The sequence below is a fragment of the Mauremys mutica genome, chromosome 1 (assembly GCF_020497125.1).
Source record: "Mauremys mutica isolate MM-2020 ecotype Southern chromosome 1, ASM2049712v1, whole genome shotgun sequence".
In the NCBI taxonomy this organism is placed as follows: domain Eukaryota; kingdom Metazoa; phylum Chordata; order Testudines; family Geoemydidae; genus Mauremys; species Mauremys mutica.
Window position 1 is genome coordinate 5,202,476 of NC_059072.1, and position 20,043 is coordinate 5,222,518.

The window sequence follows — 20,043 nt, forward strand, 5'->3', positions numbered from 1 at the left end:
AACTTGAGACTTGGCAAATATGAAGCTCATTAGGTCTGGGCTTCATCTATCTTTGAGACAGGACCCTACAGTAAATTGATGTGCCGTGGACGGGTGAACATATTCCAGGATGCTTTTATCACCAAGCGCTGTCACTGCAGTTGAAGTCAATAGACGTTCTAGGCTCAGTCCCTAGATCACGTGGGGGGCTTGTCTATTTAAGCGGGGTGGGGTGTCTCAAGTCATCTCCTATCTCGTGCTTGCTTCACTTGTCCTGCCAAATTGACATTCCGGGTATGGTATGTGGCTCGTGTTTCTTACCATGTGCTTTTCTCAAAGGCTGATTTTTAGGTGTGGGGGTGTCATTTTGTGATATACACGAGTCTCTTCATGTTGACACTGATGGGGGGGAGTGGGAATTGTGGTTTTTAAATACAGTTCGTCCCTCAATGATCACGTCATGGATGCTGCGTACCTTGAAACGCTGATCCTCTGTTCACGGCTTCCAGAAACATGTCGTACGCAGGAGGGCGTCAGGTTCGTGCTTGTGGAAACGAACTGGTAACTTTGGGTCTCTAACCAATTCTCCATCCCTGCCCTTTCTCTCCTAGATGACCTGTGTGGAGAAAGCAGGCAACGATGAGAAGATGCTCATGAAAATTTTCCGCTGCCTGGGGAGCTGGTTCAACCTGGGAGTTCTGGATAGTAACTTCATGGCCAACAGCAAGTTATTGTCCCTCCTCTTCGAGGTGCTGGTGAGTATTCGCTCAGGCCACTGAACGAGCTTCTCTCTGCCCAGGAAGAACGCGGATCGCTTTTTACCAGGAGAGGAACAGAAAACTTGGAAATCAGCTTGGAATCCCTGTGCAGATCTGTTGTAAACGTTGGCGCACTAGGATGACGGCTCATTGGTGGCCTGCATGCAGGGCATAAAGAGAAGTTTACTCCCCTTCCTGGGCCCTTTCCTCTGTCTTGAGTATGAGGCCTGACCCATCTCTTAGCCCACTGTGCTGCTCGCTGCGCACTGGCTCTTCCCCTGTGCCCCCTATAGCGCTGCTTCGTGCCCCCTAGATTTCCAGCCTGAAGGCTGTCAAGAACTGGCAACTTGGGAGAAGTGGGTGTCAACAGGAGCACAGGAGTCTTAAGAGCAAGAGTCCAGTTCTGGCCAAGCCTCCCAGTGGCCAGGAACTCCCCGTCTTCCCTTGCTCACTGCCTTCTAGTGGCACTTGGAAAATCGGGTAGGTCTCAGACGACTAACACCTGGTAACATCGAATTTCCTCAGCTAAAGAAAAAATCACTTTTTAAGTGCTTCCTCTGCCCTCGTGTCAGGTCCCGAGTTCAGGATTCCAATTCTCTGGAACCAGCTGCTGCTATTGCTGACCTGAGATGCGCCGAGAACATGGGGAAACGTTCTTGCCCAGAATGCTGAATCCTGAACTCGGGACTGGACAGGGAAGTGGAGGAGGGAGTGATGCTTATTTTCTCTGTGGATTTCCAATCTGATCCTATTCCATTCTGGGTCAGGGACCGTGAAGGCAAATGGCAAAGGTTCTTTGTGAGCAGACCTGGGTGAAGTTAGCCCCAAGCACAGCATGTTGAAGGGGAGGGTTGAAGAGTAAGAGAACTGAGCAAAGGGCTGTGGCTCATGGAGTTGGGGAGAAAACCCCAATAGGTAGGGGAAAGAGCAGCACAAACAAAATCCTGGTTTTCTGAGCTGCAAAGGGATTATTGGGGGATTGGTAGGTGAAGGCCCTGGACCAAAAAGACAGCAGACTTCGAATGCAGATGTAAGATCTGTTCTCCAGTTTTGCTGCATACCATAGAGGGAGAAACTTGCACCTTCTTCAGGGTCATCATCCGTCTCAATCTCTAGCTATTCAGATAGTGAAAAGAACCATGAATTTCTTTTCATGCTGCATTTGAAAGTCCTTGATCTGAGTGGCATGAACTTTTTCAGTTAAAGCAGATGGTAAGACACCGTCTCACCCCCTGGACTCCGTTATTGCCTTTGGCTGCATTCCTGTCGAAAGCCCTACTGCAACAGATCCTTCCTCTGTGTAGCTTGGGGATTCAGCAGTTCTCTAGCCCCAGATGGGTCACGAACTTGGGCTCACTGTACTGTTTCCAGTTATAGTACATTGGTCCAGCGACAGGGACTGGAGTGGGAGTGGGGTGGCATTGGATTGCAGGAAACCTTGTTGGTCACGGCATGGTCCTGTAATCTTGGCAAAACCAGCAGGTTCTACTTTCAGGGATAGGGGACAATACGTCTTGAACCGATGTTCACAATAGTTCTAGTAGATCTGTTCCCCTATTCGCACGGTCTGGCCCATTCTTTTTTTTCGATCAGTTTTCTCAAATTCTGTTTAGGAGGCTACTTTTGTCTAGTTCACTGGTCGCTACTTTGTAGCTACTTCACTGGGTGCCTTCATGTTTCGCGCCCCACCCCTCTTACCAGTTAAATGGAATCTGGCTGTGCTTTCCCCCTCCATTACTGGGCGGTTGGCTCTGCACAGGAGCTGTGGGAAGGAGTTGGACTGAGAGCAGGGTGACCAGACAGCAAATGTGAAGAAAAATGGGGATGGGGGTGGGACGTTACTAAGGGTGCCTATATAAGAAAAAGCCCCAAAAATCAGGGACTGTCCCTATAAAATCGGGATTATTCTGGTCACCTTGGCTAGGGGGTGGAAGCGGAGCTGGGGTTGTGTGGCACTCCCTGCCCTGCCCTCTGTGAGGGCTGGCTTGGGGGACCTCGCCGCGTGCAACACACGTCCCCTCCTCCCACACGTTCCTCCGTGCCCCTCTTAGGGGGGTGCAACCCCACAGATTGGGGACCCCATGTCAAGTTGTTAGAGCACAAAGGTGGGGGAGGCCAGGGCTCTGGGATTCCTATTCCAGTCTTCGGGTCACTGATGTTCTTTGTGGACCTGAAGTAAGTTTGGACTTCAACTTATGTATGCTTCCCCATATACGGAAATGAAAACACTGCTAGCAGTTTGCTGTTACTGATCACTTCAGTTAAGGCAGAATTCAAGGGTTTTATTTAATTTTCCCTTTTTAGGGTGCTACTAACTATCTCCATTTTTTTTTATATACAAGGTGGGCGAAGATAATTTTCTATTGTTGGATTCAAACTTCAGCTGGTGAGAGAGAGAAAGCTTTTGAGGCCCCACACAGCTCTTCTTCAGGTCTGGGAAAGTTACTCCCAGTGTCTCAGCTAAAGGCAAGGTGGATAGCATAAGCAGTTATGCTGGTCTCTTAGAATATGAGCTAATTACCTATGCTAAACAATCTGTTCCACCTTGAATTTAGCTGTGACGCTCAGAGTACCTTTCCCAGACCTGAAGAATCAGTGGCTTGAAAGCTTCTCTCTCTCTCACCAACAGAAGTTGGTCCAATAAAAGAGATCACCGCCCCCACCTGGCACCTTTAATATCCTGGTATTGACATGGCTACAACACTGCATCCATCCTATACAATTCTTCCAGGCTGAAATTGACCATGCTTAAAGGTGAATTGTTTCATAAGGCTTTGAGTTCTCTCCAGCTGCACGGGATTTAAAATAGTCAAACGTTGTTAACTTTCCAGGCTAGAAGCATAAAGCTTGGCTTGGTTTGTAATCCTCATCAAAGAAACAAAATTGGCTGTCGATTTTCCAAGTTCTGAACATTTAGTCAATATTTTGTTGATGCACCGTACAGCGTCTTTATCCTCCTTTTCCTGACCCTTTAACTTAGACTTCCCTGAGAGAGCTGTTCTTTCTGCGTATGTATGGAAACCCCAAAGACCTCCAGTAAAACAGGAAAATTAAATGCAAAAAACTCGCATTAATGCAACATGAAGGTTGAAGAGCTGAGCTAAGCACACCCAAGTCAGAAATTCGCAAATGGTACAGGTTTCTCCAGCATTGTTCGCTCAGACCTGTTGCATGGAAGAGGTATTGTCTGATGTTTTATTGTTATGCCATTATTAAATGGGTAACTGCTTTGCATTTGTTGCACGATACAGTCTAAGCAAACGAAAATGCAAATTAAGCTTCCCATTTAACAATGGAAAGAGGAATAGACACAGCACTTAATGCATGAAACAAGTCTGAGTTAATGTTGCAGTAGAAACTGTTATCCTCTGGGGTTTTCTGACTTCTGAGTGCTCAGCTTTTCAGCCTGCGTGTTGCATTCATGCTAGTTTTTGCAGTTAATTCCTCCCTCCCTTCCTTGTTCACAAGGGATTGTGCTGCTGAATTATTTAATGGTGAGGGTCCCCTTATGAAAGGGCATCTATAGGTGTGCACCAGATTACTGCTATTCCTTTGTTTCCTCTCCTCTTCGCTGTCTCCTCTTTCCTCCTTTGTACGCCAGCCCTGTCTCCTTTCCTAATTGCCCCGAGCCCTATGGGAGCTATTAAAGCTTCTGTGAAATGAGCCTTGCACAATGGCCATGAATGTTTACCGGGCAGAGCCCAAACTAAGCCACCAGGATAATAAAACCAGTATTTTATTTGCACTGCAGAGGGATGTTTCCTCCCGCTGCAACACCCCAGGAGAAAGGGGTAGTGCAATTTTTCCATGGTGCTGAGATATCTGAGATTTCAGTCATTCTGTTCCACCCCTTTATGTGCCGTGTAGAGAAACCTCAGGAAGGGTTCAAGTGGGGGGGCGTAAGGTCAGTTGCCCCCTGGATACAAAGCAGCAGGCCTGTGTAGTGGCTGGCGAAGTGAGGTGGTGTGGGGAGAGCTGTGTAATAAGAAACGTGTCTTGGGTATTTGGGACCAAACAAAAGCTTCGATAGGGTGCAGCCTCGTTTATTAATTCGCTCACTTAGTCACGCTACCTGGCTCCTTTTCCCGCCCTCTCCTGTCCCCGCAGCGAACAAGACACAAGAACGTCCGCAAACCTGCATGAGGCAGCCTCTGACTGCGTGTGCGTTCAGCTCTGCAAACGCCATTGAAAACGAGGAGACCCAACCTGCCCCTCGCGCTGCAGCTCTTCCAGGGAGTCCTGGACGCTGGAGGCCGCCTATCACATGGCCGTGGCCCGGGAGTGATTTAGACAAGTAAGCAAATGAGCCTACGCCCGATAATTAACATGTCAACGTGTCTGTTTGAGAAGCTATTCTTGGGGTGCCTCGTGCTGTGTTGGTGCAGCGCTACTGGAGTGTCGTATGCAAATGATTGGCTGACACGGAACAGAGGACAGCTGAGTTTAATGAGCGCTTTCCCTTTGGCCGGCAGTGCGCCAGCCTAGAATTGCCGGGGGGGCTCGCAGCCCGAGCTTGGGCAGGCAGGAGGGAGCGTTGCAAGCGCGGATGGTGCTTTCCCCCCAGCTCCCTCTTTTGCTCTTATCAAAGGGCTGCAGGAGACGTGCCGGCTTTGCGTCTCTCGTTGAGTGATGAGAGGAGCGTGTAATGGCAGAGCCTTCCCGGAGAGGGGGAAAACGAGCCTTAGGGAGCGCTAACGGGGCCTGGCACTTTTCAATTTGCGCCTTCCGTCTTCCGGAGTTCTGTACCAACGTTAAGGGGAGCCCCTCTTGTTTGGTTTTAATTACATTAGGCCAACTTCTAGCTGCTCCAGCCAAGATCAAGGCCTCGCTCAGCCTTATACAAGTGCATAGCACTATAAGAGGGGTTTAACAGTGTCAGATAGACAAGACCAGAATAAAAGGTAAAAGGAGCAACAAAAGCCATGAGAAGGGAAGTGAGTTGGCAGATCTCTTTGGTGGCAGTGCCCCCTCTCCCTTCACCCCGCGGGGCCCAGTGTTCCTTGCTACCACTCCTCCTCTCTGAAGTCAGCACTATCAGAGGGGAAAAATGGAGGCAAAGAAGGGTAGTGTGCTTTTCCCATGGATCACATCACAAAATCACTCTCCTAGAACTGGCATTAGAGGAAACTCAGGAAGTTTAAACTTTTCCCGGCCAGTCCTGTGCTCAGCTCCACTTAGGCCATGCTGTCCTGACTAACACTCAGTGCTGTGCTTCTGTCTGCCACCCGTACTCATCGGTTCCAGAGGGAACCAACACAGTGGAGACATTTACCAATTCTAGCTAATACAAGAATGTGGTCTTGGTTTTTTGCTGTTCAGCTCAGCCAGGCCCCTCAAAACTGTTTTCCCTCCCTAAAGATTATTTTAAGGACAGCAATCCTGTCTTCTAACTGCACAATTAGAATTGCCTTGCTGGTCCTGTAAAACCATGCTGCTGGTAAATATTTCAAGGCCTGGGTGTAAAGCTGGTTTTGCGTACTTACGTTATCATGGATGCCGCATAGTCTCTCCTCATTCTGGTACTGTTTATGTCCTGTTCTGTTGTGCCAAATGCATTTGAAGGTCGATTTTTGGTCGACTTCTCTTGGGGTCACATGTTTGCCAGCTATGGAGATGGATGTCATAAATACTTTCTCCTGAACCACAAACAGTCTCCATTAGTGTTGTCCTGGGTATATACGTTTTTAAAGTTTCACTCCGGAGGAACCTTATTTAGGACCAGGCAATTGGTCTTCACTTTTTCATCAGAATATCCCTGGGAATACTATTAAAGGGAGATGGCAAACCGCTTGATTTAGTCCTAAGTGGTTAGCACAGGAAATTCTGGTCCCAAGAGGTGAATAGAGAGCTGAACCACTCTGGTAATAGCAACCATGTAGTTGTAAATTAAATTTTAAACATCCGTTGTAGATGGGGGAAAATACTAAAGAAACCCACCAACCCACAGTAGTACCATGTTGACCGCAAAAAGGTTTAACTACGCAAAAAATATGAGTTAGACTAAATTAAATTGGAAAATTAAAAAGGAGGCAGTCCACAAAGTGAATATGCCCTGCAAGCTGCAGTGGAAACTACTTATAAAAAACACCATTAATAGAGGCTCCAAACTTAAATGCATTCTCCCCCAACATCACCCCGGCTGAAGAGGAACAAAAAATGCCACCATGACTAACACAGCAGCAGTAAAAGTGGCAGTTTTAGGAAGCAAAAAGGAAGCTTTTGAAAAATTTGAAGATCCATAGAAAACAATCAGGGTTGGAAAAGTTCCTGCCAGCGGGTGCAAGGTATCTTCTAGTCGTCCAATCCCTTGCTCAAAGCAGGTCCATACCCCAACTCTAAATCAAGCCCACATGCCTAAACCGCAAGTGAAATGGAAATTTGCAGAGCCAACTAGCTTATATAAGACACAGATAACACTAAACAGGAGGCCCCGTGGTTTTTTTAAAGATACAATCCAAGAAAGTGGGAAGCCTGGTGCCAAAAACGCAGTGGGGAACCAGACTGGCTGATCAAGGTGCTCAAGGGAGCACTCCTGGAAACACTAGGCCGTTTGCAGCGAAGCTAAATGAATTCTTTGCATTGGTCTTTTCTGCAGTGGGTGTGAGGGAAATTCCCACTTGAGCCATCCTTTTTAGGTGAAAGATGTGAGGAACTGCTCTAGATTTGAGGTGTTTTTGGAATAAATTGATAAATTAAACAGTAATAAGTCACCAGGACCAGACGGCATCACCCAAGGTTCTGAAGAAATTCAAATGTGAAGTTGCAGAACTATTAACTGTGATATGTAACTTATCACTTAAATAAGACTCTGTACCAAACGACTGGAGGATAGCTAATGTAACCCCGATTGATTATTTATTTATTTATTTTTAATAAAAAAGCTCCAGAGGTGATCCTGGCAATTACAGGCCAGTAAGACTAACTATAGTACAGGGCAAATGGGTTGAAACTAGAATAAAGAAATACGTTATCAGACAACTAGATGAATACAATTTGTTGGGGAAGAGTCAACACGGCTTTTGGTAAAGGGAAGTCATGCCTCACCGGTCTAGTATTCTTTGAGGGCTTCAACAAGCATGTGGACAAGGGGATCCAGTGGATATAGCGTACTTAGAATGTCAGAAAGCCTTTGATGTTTCACATGCCAAAGGCTCTTCAGCAAAGTAAGCAGTCATGGGATAAGAGAAGGTCCTCTCGTGGATCAGTAGCTGGATCAAAGACAGGAAACAAAGGGTAGGACTAAATGGTCCGTTTTCACAATGGAGAGAGGTAAATAGTGGGGTCCCCCAGGGGTCTGTACTGCTTATTTCACAGATTCATAAACAATCTGGAAAAGGGAGTGAACAGTGACGTTGGCAAAGTTTGCAAAGGGATCTCACTGAACTGGGTGACTGGGTAACAAAATAGTAGATAAAATTCTATGTTGATAAAGTATAAAGTAATTCACATTGGAAAACATAATCCCGCTATGCATACGAAATGATGGGGTTACCACTCAAGAAAGGGGTATTGGAATCATTGTGGATAGTTCTCTGAAAACATCTGCTCAATGTGCAGCGACAGTCCAAAACAAGCGAACAATGTTAGGAAAGCCATGAGGAAAGGGATAAATAATAACACAGAAAATATCATGCTGCCTCTATATAAATCCATGATACGCCCACATCTTGAATAGTGTGTGCAGTTCTGGTCGCCTCATCTCAAAACAGATCTATTGGAATTGGAAAAGGTTCAGAGAAGGGCAACACAAATAATTAGGGGTCTGGAACAGCTTCTATATGAGGAGGAGATTTAAAAGTACTGAGATTGTTCAGCTTAAAAAAGAGACGACTAAGGTGGGAACGTGATAGAAGTCTGTAAAGTCGTGACTGCTGTGGAGAAAGTGAACAGGGAATTGTCATTTGCCCCTTCCCATAACACATGACCTGGGGATTACACCATGAAATTAATAGGCAGTAGATTTAAAACAAACGTAAGGAAGTATTTTTTCACACAACGCACAGTCTACCTGTGGAACTTGTTATTGTGGGATGTTGTGAAGTCTGGAAGCATAACTGGATGCAAAAAAGAATTAGTTAAGTTCCTGGAGGATAAGTCCATCAGTGGTTATTAGTCAAGATGGTCAACAGTGCAACCCCATAGTCTGGGTATCCCTAAAACCTCTGACTGCCTGAAGCTGGAAGTGGACGACAGGGGATGGATCACTCGAGATTGCCCTGTTCTGTTCATTCCCTCTGAAGCATCTGGCCCTGGCCACTGTTGGAAGACAGGGATACTGGGCTCAATGAAACCGTTGGTCTTGACCCAGGATGGCCGTTCTTAGTTCATGATTTGTTAAGCACATAATTCCCACAAATAGCATACTCCTCAGCACATTGTAAGCCCCGCTTACCTGAATCGGGGGGGCGAGTTAGAAACGTCTCTGGATAAAAAGGCTGCTGAAATGGAAGGATTCAGTGTACTCCTGCCTCTGAGATGACTGCTTAGTTCAGTGGTTCTCACACTTTTGTTACTGGTGACCCCTTTCACATAGCAAGCCTCTGAGTGCAACCCCCTTATAAATTAAAAACACACTTTTATATATTTTAACACCATTATAAATGCTGGAAGTGAAGCGGGGTTTGGGGTGGAGGCTGACAGTTTGCGACCCCCATGTAATAACCTCGTGACCCCCGAGGGGTCCCGACCCCCAGTTTGAGACCCCTGGCTTAGTTCATGTTAGCATTCAGGAGGCTAATGCTGTACATAAGGAGGAGATACTTTCTCCCTGTATGTGCGATATCACTGGGTATTTGCATGTGAAACATGACCTGCTTCACTTCCTTCAACAGGGTTCTCAATTACTGCCGCGTCTTCAACTGAACTCTGCGAGACGTTTCTGGATAAAATTGTTTGTACGCCAGGCCATGGGCTGGGGGACCTGCGCACGCTGGAGTTGTTGCTGATCTGCGCAGGCCATCCACATATGAGGTAGGACTCAGTGGGTTACTCGCTCTTCTTCCTCAGTCAAATCTGCAGAAAGCTTTTCTTTATAGCCTGGCAGGTTTCAGGTCCCATTCCACAGTGGCCTTGAAAGCCTTGATCGGAATTTCTGGTGTTTAACTCGTCCGTGACTGGGATAGACAGCCCCGAGGCAGCCTCTCCTGATAGAAGAGGTACGGGAAAGTCCCTCATCAATTTGCTTGAAAGCATTTTAAACCTCTCATCTGCTAGGAGCTGTATCTTGCTTCCTGCATCTCCTCTGTGCAACAGTCAGTCAGGGTCAGCCTTAAGGAAAATGGATTCCTGGGTGAACTTGTATTTTGGTGCTCCCTCTGCCTCCGCTGATGCCTCCCCGGGCTCCCCACTTCCTTTGCCCCCAGCTCTGCTGCCTGCCCCCTGACCCATTGCCCAAGCTCACTTCCGTGGCCTTCACACCCCAGGCCCGCCTCACTCCTTGCCTCTTGACCACGGCACCCTGGGCAGTTGCTCACCCATAAAGGCTGGTCCCTTGTAAACAGTCATGGGTTGGGGGGTTTTTCAGTTTTCCACGTAGCTAAATTTTCTCTGAGGCTTCTGAGGTAGCGAGGTAATTTCTTGCATTTCCACCAAAATCAGAGGAGCGATCTCATCTCCCCTCACTTCCCCCGGCACACGTTTGCACACCGCCTGAAGCTCAGAATAGCAAAAATATCACACGTAAAATGTGGGCTTTCTTCTTCATTTCCCCAGATCTCCCACTCTTGGGGTATCCCCTGGGACAGTTTGATTAACTAAAATCTTGCTGACCGATCCCTAGTTGTGTTTGCTGTGCCTCTTCTATTCAGATCTGTGTTCAGTAAAAGTGCTCCCATCCAGAGGTGCTGATCTGTAGATTGGTGCTCGTTACATGTCGCACTAATACTTGGTCGCCAGCCAGCCCTGGTTTCAGAACTGCCTATACGCACGTCACTCTGTTTGGCATGTAGAACTTTACTGATGGAGGAGTCAAGACTTTAAAATTAATCACTTCATGAGAAAAGTTGAACCTGGGCTGAACCGGGTTTTAAGTAGGGTGGTTGCCGTTAACCTCTAGAGGTGCGGGTTTTCAAACACACCAAAGTCCCTTAGGCTGTATCTGCACACAGACTGGGTACCAGGATAACTGTCAGTTAGAGGTGCCTTTTTTTGGCTGATAATTATACTGACGCCACCCCTAGTATGGACACAATTACACCGATATAAAGCAGGCGTCTACTCATATAAACTGTGTCCACACTCGGGGTGCAGCGCTTCCACTAGATGCAGCTTTTTGTGCGTGTGGACCAGGCCTTGGGATGCGAGTCACATTATCTTTCCATGGTTATTGGAGTGAATCATGCCTGAGTGAGGAGGGGATGGACGTTACTATTTGACAGATGTTTGAACCTACATGGAAATGAGCTTATGACTTCAACTGAGCTCCTAGTGAGCTCTATCCGGTGGCTGCAGGACCCACTAGCAGTATCTGCAGAGGTCTGAAGCCAGGAGGCTGAATTACCCTTTTCCTCGGGGATGGCTCCCTAGGCCAGTGTACACCCAGCGTGGGGACATCATTCACTGTTATCTGCAGGGTCACTCATCCAAACCCTGTCCGGCACTAACTTGTTTGATTTTTAAATCAAAACTGCTTAAACAAAGGCAGCAAAAAATGCAGGTTTGTGAAGCCGAAGGAGCCGCTCATGGCTTTGTTGAGTCTGCAGGTGTAACCGTTGAGTCAGCGTGGAGCCCGGAAACAGGCCTTCTCTGCTGCAGTCTAGGCAGCCTTTCTGACCAACTTTCCACACTAGGAGGATAGGGGCGAAATCCTGTCTGTGAAAAATGACAGATGGCTGGTTTTCCTCTCCCAACAGGTGGTAGAAATTTCCTTTAACTTCTGGTACAGACTGGGGGAGCATCTGTACAAAACGGACGATGCCGTCATCCACAGCATCTTCAAAGCCTACATCCAGAGGCTTCTGAACGCTCTGGCCAGACACTGTCAGCTTGACCCAGACCAGTAAGGCTGCGTTCAGCTCTCTTCTGTTTCCTTCCCTGTTCCAGTGGGCTGCAGTGGGCATGGGGTGGCTGGTGAAATTGCAGTTCACCTTCCCCACGCGCTGATTGTCACTAAGGAGCCAGGCAGGGTAACTAATGGCTCTGCGGTTAGGGATGGAGATGGGGGCGTTGGGCGGTAACGAAAACTGCCTTCTACTTAGAGGGCCTAATCTGACATCCCCTCCCTCCAGCCAGCCAGCTTGGGTTTCCAGCAGAGTGGTCTGGTGGCCGTGCTGCCCCAGAATGAATCTTGAATGGGCAATGTGTGTTAAGGGGGCGGGGGCGGGAGGTCTCATTTTTGCTTTTGCCATCCTTGTGTCCAGTGTTTGGATTTGCAGGCTGAGGACGTTCACCTGAGTGTTCTCCCCTCTGGTCACTGTCTCCCTTTTCCCCCACCTCCTGGAGACTTTGCATTGGTTCCCGAGAGCTTGCCTCCGTTCCCGGAGCTCAGTATGGGGAGAGGATCTGGCCCGTTAATGCAGGATGTGTGGGTGGGCCGGTGCCTGCAGCGGGGCATCGCTTGACCTAATGTTGGTGCTCCTGCTTTCCATCCCTTGAAATCCCCTTTGCCCGAGATGGCGGAGAGGATCCAATGGTTTAGAATGGCTTAATGTAATAGCTTATCTTGCCCTTCCCTTGCTCTGTGGGTGAATTAGGATCTGGAAGTCCCCTTGGCTGCTGTAACCCCACTTCCTCCAACCCTAAATCTCTGCTAGGAGGGTGTTCCGGAGGAGACAGACGACTTCGGGGAGTTCCGGATGAGGGTCTCGGACCTGGTGAAGGACTTGATCTTCCTGGTTGGATCGGTGGAATGTTTTGCCCAGGTGAGACCCTAGTGATGCTGCCACGGCGCTGGATAAGTTGCCTCGGAGGGGGATTCCGTTGCCTTCGGCATGGTGTAGCGCGGCTTCACGCGAACGGGGTGATGTAATGTCCATAGTCTATGAATGGATTGTTTACCCTGAGATCCCATGGCTTCTCCTTGTGGCGGTGTGGGCTGCTCACCTCCACCATGCTGGCCAGAGTCAGCTCCTGTGGCTTGGATCCTGGGTTTGCCACATCCCCCTACCACTCGCTGTTAGTTCAGAGCCCGCTCCAGCTCCAGTGGAGCATGTATTCTCCCACCTTGACAAAGTGAAGGGTCTCTGCATATCCTGTTACGTTCACCACTGTGTGGTCTGGCTGGGCCCCACAGGCCATCTCCCAGGCCTCTTTCCTCTCTGCTGGCTGAAGCAATGCGCTGCCCCTCTGGGCGTTCAGTAGCGAGGACGCTGCAGTCACTCCCAGCTGTGTGATAAAAGCTGGTTCTTGGTGGCGGGGTGAGATCGCCTCCAGGAGCTGCCGCTGAGCAGGTCTCGTCACAGACCTCAGCATGCTTCAGGCCTCCCAGAGACTGCGCGCTGCCAGTGAGAAATAGATCAGCCTTGGTGCAGAACCAGGCTCTAGAGAGCGCTGGGAAAGTGGTTTGGGAGAAGAGGAGCAAACAGGTAAGTTCTGCCACTTCCCTGCTGCAGCCCTCTGTGTGACTGACTCTCTCTGCCCCACAGCTTTTATGCTACCTTGAAGGACGGGAACCCTCCCTGGGAGGTGACGGAAGCTGTTCTCTTCATCATGGCCTCTATAGCCAAGAGCAGTTGACCAGTGAGTATTCAGGCCCTGCCGGCATCTGGGAAGATTGAGTGTAGGGGCTTTGCCCGTTCGTTTCCAGGGCCCTGGCTGCAGCTGGACCAGTTTACTCCTGGGGGAATTCTGCACCAAAACATCCACAATTCTGCATTTTTGATTTGTCAAAATAATGCAATATAATCGCACTGGTTTCACTTACTTTGGTAATTTATTTAAACGACCATACTGCATTTCCTAAGCGCATGGAAGTTAAGTTACAAACACTTGGTAACCAAGACCTGCATTCCAGTTCTAACCCTGGATTTTTCACTGAAATTGCATGACTTTTATTTTGCTGTTTGGTGTTCTGTTAAAGCAGACTGTCGCTTTAAATTGCTCAGACTTTCACATGCTTTGCTAATCATTGTCCTGCATTTTGATTTTTAATGGATAAGTGAAGTAGCTCCTGAGCTGTAATCTGATCCCATTGTGCCATGCTGGCATCGGGGAAAAACCGAGAAAGCTGAGGATTCCCTTAGTGTCATTTACAATAAGGCTCCTTTGCCCTACTCTGGCAAGGTAAAGGAGCCTGAATTGACTTGGAATAGGAACGATTCGCTAACAGTGGGAACAGTAGCAGCCTGCCTGCTTAGTTGTTACATTTCTGCTCTGCCTCAGGGACAGAGCCTGCTTCACCCAGCCCTACGCCTCCCAGCCCAGGACACAGCACCGGCGAGCGAGAGGGACAAAGTGAGTCTCTCTCACTGGTTCGTACAGGCACGCGCCCAGCCCCACCCCCTTAACAGCACCCGCCCAGCCTCCCTCCTCACCCCCACTCCCACCCCCGGGGGTGATCTGCTCTGCCACCCGGGCTGCCCTGGAAGGGGCGTGTGTTCCTCACAGATTTCTTGGCTCCCTCATTTTTCTGTGGGGGAGCCAAGAAATCTGCGGAAGGTCTGAATTCGGTGCCCCCACTGGGGTGCAGAATTCCCCCAGGAGTACCAGTTGCCAAGATTCAGGGACGGCTGAAAATATCCTGAGCAGCTCCGAGTTGCTCTTGTCTGTAGCGCTTGAGATGCTGGCCCCTAAGCAGCAAGTAGGGTTTACCCGCTAAAAATGCAGGTCCTGCGAGCTCATGCGGAGACCTTTAGTGTGCTGCGGGACTCCTCAGTTGAGATGTATATTACTGCTGATGTGGAATGTAAGTGACAAGCCCCAGAGACCTCGGTGATGGACTCCCTCCTTGTGTCCTGTCAGGGCCGTGCATCACCCAGCCTCTGCCTTCATTCTCCCCATTCCCTGTTCTCTTTCCCAGCCCCACTCAATGCTCCCTCAGCCACTGCCCCCTGTGCCATCCGCCCATGCCCTCTGCTCCTCAAATCCCTCTCGATGTTACTGTCTGGCTCGTGGAAGGCGGGGAGCCCTTCAGGGCAGGGAACAGCTGTGTAAAGTGCTGTTTCAATTGCAGCTCGTTTCCCGAGTCTGTAAAGCGATATTGGGGCATTCCCTGCTGACAGCAGCCCCGGGATCCAGAAGGCCACTGCTTCCCGGCTGGTAGAGGGGACGGGAAGGGGTTAGGCATTCAGGGACTGCTCCAGTCGCTGGAGGCTGGCGCACTCCATTGTCTGGTTGTCCGGGATGCCCTGACACCAGACGACCGAGTCACAGAGGACTAACAGAACGAGGGGCGGAGAATAAAGTAAGCGTTGGCCAGTATCGACCCGACAAGGTGTTCGAGTTTTGCTGGAACAAATCTATCTGATCTCTACAGGGCAGGTGCTCCAGGGAGGTGATGGTTGATAGTTGTTGCCTGCAGATTCACTGGCTCAGACTGCCAACCATCAAAACTTATCCTGCTGCTGCTCTTCTCCTTTCTAACGTCATTCCCCTGTAGCAAGAATGATGGAGGTTTCTGCGAGCTTGACCATCTTGTTGCGTTGTGTTTCTGCACAGTGAAGTCAAGTCTGTTCCCGGGTCACTGACCCTTGTTTCTCTGAACATGGCATGTCCCACTGTGGCTCCTGCTGGTTGCTGATTACTTGGGTAACAGCTCAAAACACAGGCATGCTGGAGTGAGAAGCCTCCACCAATAGGGCTGAATTCCCCTCTGGTACCACCAGGAGGCGCACTTCCCCTAGTTCATGGCATAGCTGATGGAACAGGGCAGGATAAAACAGATGATGTCTAGGGCTGATGAGTTGGATTCCTTGTAACTTAGAGATGCTCTTTGTGTCCCAGGGAGTGGGTGGCGATGGAAGGGTCCTGTGTGCCCTCCAAGTAGGAGCCCCACAACGATCTGAGTGCAAGGGCTACTAGGGGTTAATCAGGAATGCCCGTTGAACTCCGTGCTGAGTGTTTTCCTCCCTGTCTTGCCCCATAACCCTGCCTCTTCCCAGATGGCTCTTCTCGTTCACTCTTCTTCAGCTTGCTGCTCTTTCTTGCCACTAGTATTCTGGAGCTTGGTGGTCCTCTCTCCTTCTCTGGATCCCCGTTGTAAAGCTGGGACTGAATCGCGTTTTAGTGCTGAGTATTGTTAGATACCATGCCCCCTGCTGGGCGTGTGTCAGAATCTCATCCAGGCTCCTCAGGGTAGCGCCGCGGGGTTCCTCGATCTATCTGGTACATTCAGCCTTCAAATAGCAGAATCGATGGAACGATCGGGTTCTTGCTTGGGAACAGGACTGACTGCGCCAGATGCTGAGTAACTGCTGTCCTCTGTCCCCAGGGAGAACAACCCGACGCTGGTGGAGGTGCTGGAGGGGGTGGTGCGCCTCCCCGAATCAGTGCACACTGCTGTCCGCTACACCAGCATTGAGCTGGTGGGAGAAATGAGCGAAGTCGTGGACAGAAACCCTCAGTTCCTGGGTGAGTCTAGCTGTTGGCACTGGCTCCGTTTCTGCATTTCAGCTGGCTTCCCTCTGGGAAGTGTTACCTCTCCGAGGTCAACGCCGGACAAATAAACCAGCGTGCCTCACGGAGCGAGGCAGAAAATGAAGCTGTTGGAGTCATCTGTATAATCCAGTGTCGCCTTGTGGGTTTCTTCTCTTTTCAGATCCTGTGCTGGGTTATTTGATGAAAGGTCTCTGTGAGAAGTCACTGGCCTCTGTTGCTGCCAAAGCTATTCACAATATCTGCTCAGTTTGCCGAGACCATATGGCTCAGCACTTTAATGGCCTGCTGGAGATTGCCCGCTCCCTTGACTCCTTCATGCTGTCTCCAGAGGCGGCTGTGGGACTCCTTAAAGGTATTTACTCACCACTGTCAGGACTTAATGCTTAGCTGCAGAAACGCACTCGATGCTATTGAGAGAGTCACCTGGGGAGTGTATTACAGCCCCCAGTGTGTCACTTCAGTTGACATTCTCAAATAACAATGAACTCTGGCCAAATCACTTTTGGGACTGAAATTTTTCATGTCTATTCTTGGCCCAGAGGTGATTTTTTTTTATTATATTTTTTTTAAGAAAGTTGGATCAGAATTTGTTCAGTTATGCTCAGATCTGAAGAAGTAGAAAAATACATGTTTTCTGCTTTAAAACCTGTTGCCACACTTCATTCAGCGACTCTGAAGGCTGGTAGAATGTTGAAATGTAGCATGAAAATATTCTTAACTACCAATGGGACCACATTTGAAGCTAGTTTGATAATAGTTCTGAGTTCATGGAAACTGGCTTCTGTTCATGCAGAGTGAAAAACAAAGGTTTTGTACTTCTGGGGACAGACTGATTTGCACTAGTGCAGTTCTTAATGTTCATTCTTCAGTGCATGTCAATAGCCACCAACTTGCATTAAGGTCTTAAGCAGTTTTTCAGCAGTACGGTAAAAGCTTTGTTATCTGGCATGTTGGGGGAACAAGGGGTGCCAGTAAGTAAAAAATTCCAGTTAACTAAGAGGGAGGGAGTTTGGGGGTTGGGGCATGGGCAGGAGGGCTGTGGGGCATGGGCTCTGGGAGGGAGTTTGGGTGCAGGAAGGCAGGGGGTTGGGGCATGGGAGGGGATGGCGGGGTACCTGATCTGAGAGGCACTCACCTCGTGCGGCTCCCCAGAAGTGGTGACATGTCCCTGCTGCTCCTAGGCGGAGGCTTTGTGCGCGCTGAGCGCTGGCTCCAGAGCTCCCATTGGCCAGGAACCATGGCCAATGGGAGCTGTGTGGGTGGTACCTGTGGGTGGGAGGTGTGGCTAGGCAGCTCTGTGCGCTGCCTCCACCCACAGGTACCGACCCCGCAGCTTCCCTTGGCCGTGGTTCCTGGCCAATGGGAGCTGCAGAGCCAGTGCTCGGGGCAGGGCCGAGCAAGGAAGCCTGCCAGCTACACACCAGCCAGACTATAAACCAGACTTTCAATAAGATCAGAAATGCCAGTTTATAGAGCTTTCCAGTTGGTAAAGTGTTGGCTAACACAGCTTTTACTGTACTTGCTTATCAATGTGTATTGTTAGCTGTTTAATTGCTTGTGCATCTGTAACGTGACTTGGGTTAAAGATTTGTAGGACCTTGCATCTACTTCTTTTTTCTTTTTTCTTTTTTTTTTTTTTTTTGAAGAGTTTCAGGCAATCCTAGCACTTGCACTGCCTGAGGGTTTTTGTTTTCTCTAAAAAAACCAAAGATTGCATCGAGGGACTTTGAATACTTATGAATTTTGATACCAGAACATTAAATTGCATGGTTAGGAAATGGCAAAGTGAAAGTTCCCACAGCAGTATTGTACTTGGTCATGTCAAAGAGAGGTCCCGCTGTCCATGTTCTCCTGGTTTAATAATCAATTTCCTATTGCCACTTGCACTTGCATTGCTTTACGTTGTAAAACACATGCCAGCAAACTTGCAGTGTGTGACACTTGGCTAAAACGACTGCTGCTGTTGCAGCCTTAACTTGTGCATTTCCTGACTAGTGCCTGACTGCATCCTTCATGTTGCATTAACAAATTTTGCACATCATTTTATGTTTGTGCTCTGAGTACATGTTAGGGTAAGATACTGTTGTTACCCCTGGCCCTTGCAGCAATAGGCAGTGATGGGGCAATGCAAGTGTTCTTTGATTGTGTTCCGACTGTAAGACCCCCAAAACGCTGTAGTATACGCTTTTACTTTTTTTCCAGAAGTATGTAATTTTCCAGGATTATTGCTACTAGGCTGGAATGTAAAGAGATTACTAGGTAATGACATGCAATTTCTGAAAGGGGTTTATATGCTACACTGATAGGCATGGTATGAATGTTGACAGAAATGTGTGTTGTGCCTGTTCTAAGCTCAGTGGTGCATCGTGCTTTTCTTTTCAGGTTACAGGTGTGATTTGAGTGGGGTTCCTAGATTTTTCATTCATCTAGGTTCTTCTCTTACTCCCGCACACCAGCATCTTCTGTCTTCCATCACACACATCTATTTCAGTGTCTGATCAAAATGAAGCAGCAGTGCCGAGCTGTGGTACATTCAGAGGAATGTGTTTTATCTGAGGGGTAATAATTTCATGTCCAGTCAGGACATGTGGATATTGTTAGATGTGTTTTTCCTGCTGCCTACAGGGAGATTTTCAGTTGACCTGCAGCAGCCGGGTCCGTGTGGGGAAACTTGTTCATTTAGTGTCTGAAACTGACTAAACTTCCATCCAGCCTCCCTGAATTCTTTTCCTCTTGCGTTCCAGGGACAGCGCTGGTTCTTGCCCGGCTACCCTTGGAAAAGATAGCAGAGTGCCTCAGCGAGTTGTGTGCCGTTCAGGTGATGGCACTGAAAAAGGTACTTTGAGGCATCACAGTTGCAGAACTTTTGCCTTGTTCTGCAGCTGGATTGGTTATGCTGGTCTGCAGTAGGAATTTTCTGTGTGGTGCTCAGTAGAAAACTTCCACTGTGGCTGCAGTGTTCTGCAAGTTCCATAGCACTGAGCAACTTACTGTTCTGAGCATGGGGAAATAACATGGGAAAGGCGAGAACCTGGAACAAGATCTGAAAATACAGCGTCCCAACTTCGCTGGCACACGCTGCTGTAGCTCACTGGAGTCAGTGCAGCTACACAGATTTACACCAGCTGAGGAGAGAGGAGCATAGTAGCGTAAACAGGTGTAAGAACCAGATTTGTAGAATGCTTGAAAATGCTGCAAATACATGAGCCAATTTGCTGGTAGCCTAAGGACTGTATCCAATTTGCATGAAATGTAGCCAGTTGCAGCTTCCGTGCATCCTGAGTATGGAGCAAGTCTCCACATGTCAGATCTCCCAGCATGCAGTGCTTCATCTCAATTTGAGCTGCCTCTGCCATGATCAGGATGGATTGTTGCATGCTGAAATCTATAGACTCTGTGGACTGCACCACTGTAGTGGAGATGATGGTGTCATGGGCCACTTACCCATCCCTGAAGTACAAGTAGCCCAGGATGCCTTTTCATTTGGAGTCTTGGCTAAAGGAAGGTAAAAACTGGAAAGGGCTGGGAAGTGACGGGGGGCAGCTAAGTAAGATTGCATGGGATGGTCCCACATGTCGTTCCTAAAATGACCTGCCAACAGACAGGGAGACAGCGTTAAGTCTGGTGTACAGGTACTAACTTGTGAGGAGCACTCACCAGCTGATCAGTTTGTGTCTTCCTGGTACGGCTCTCCTTTGCCATTCTGCCTGAAATACCTCTCGAGTAAGCTCTGAATGCCCCATGGAAAAGCCCTTGGTAGCAGGAACTTCCCATC

At 48.7% G+C, this 20,043-nt stretch overlaps 1 protein-coding gene across 1 annotated transcript in view; it reads left to right on the forward strand.

The window, feature by feature from the left end:
• TNPO3 (transportin 3) overlaps positions 1–20,043 on the forward strand; it is an 82,288-nt gene that overhangs the window by 42,188 nt on the left and 20,057 nt on the right. Inside the window, exons 5-13 of the mRNA XM_044978907.1 lie at positions 591–734; positions 11,588–11,714; positions 11,778–11,860; positions 12,488–12,595; positions 13,396–13,412; positions 14,055–14,126; positions 16,102–16,241; positions 16,429–16,620; positions 19,013–19,104. Of these exons, the coding sequence (XP_044834842.1) occupies positions 591–734; positions 11,588–11,714; positions 11,778–11,860; positions 12,488–12,595; positions 13,396–13,412; positions 14,055–14,126; positions 16,102–16,241; positions 16,429–16,620; positions 19,013–19,104 (975 nt within the window). The remainder of the gene's footprint in view (positions 1–590; positions 735–11,587; positions 11,715–11,777; positions 11,861–12,487; positions 12,596–13,395; positions 13,413–14,054; positions 14,127–16,101; positions 16,242–16,428; positions 16,621–19,012; positions 19,105–20,043) is intronic.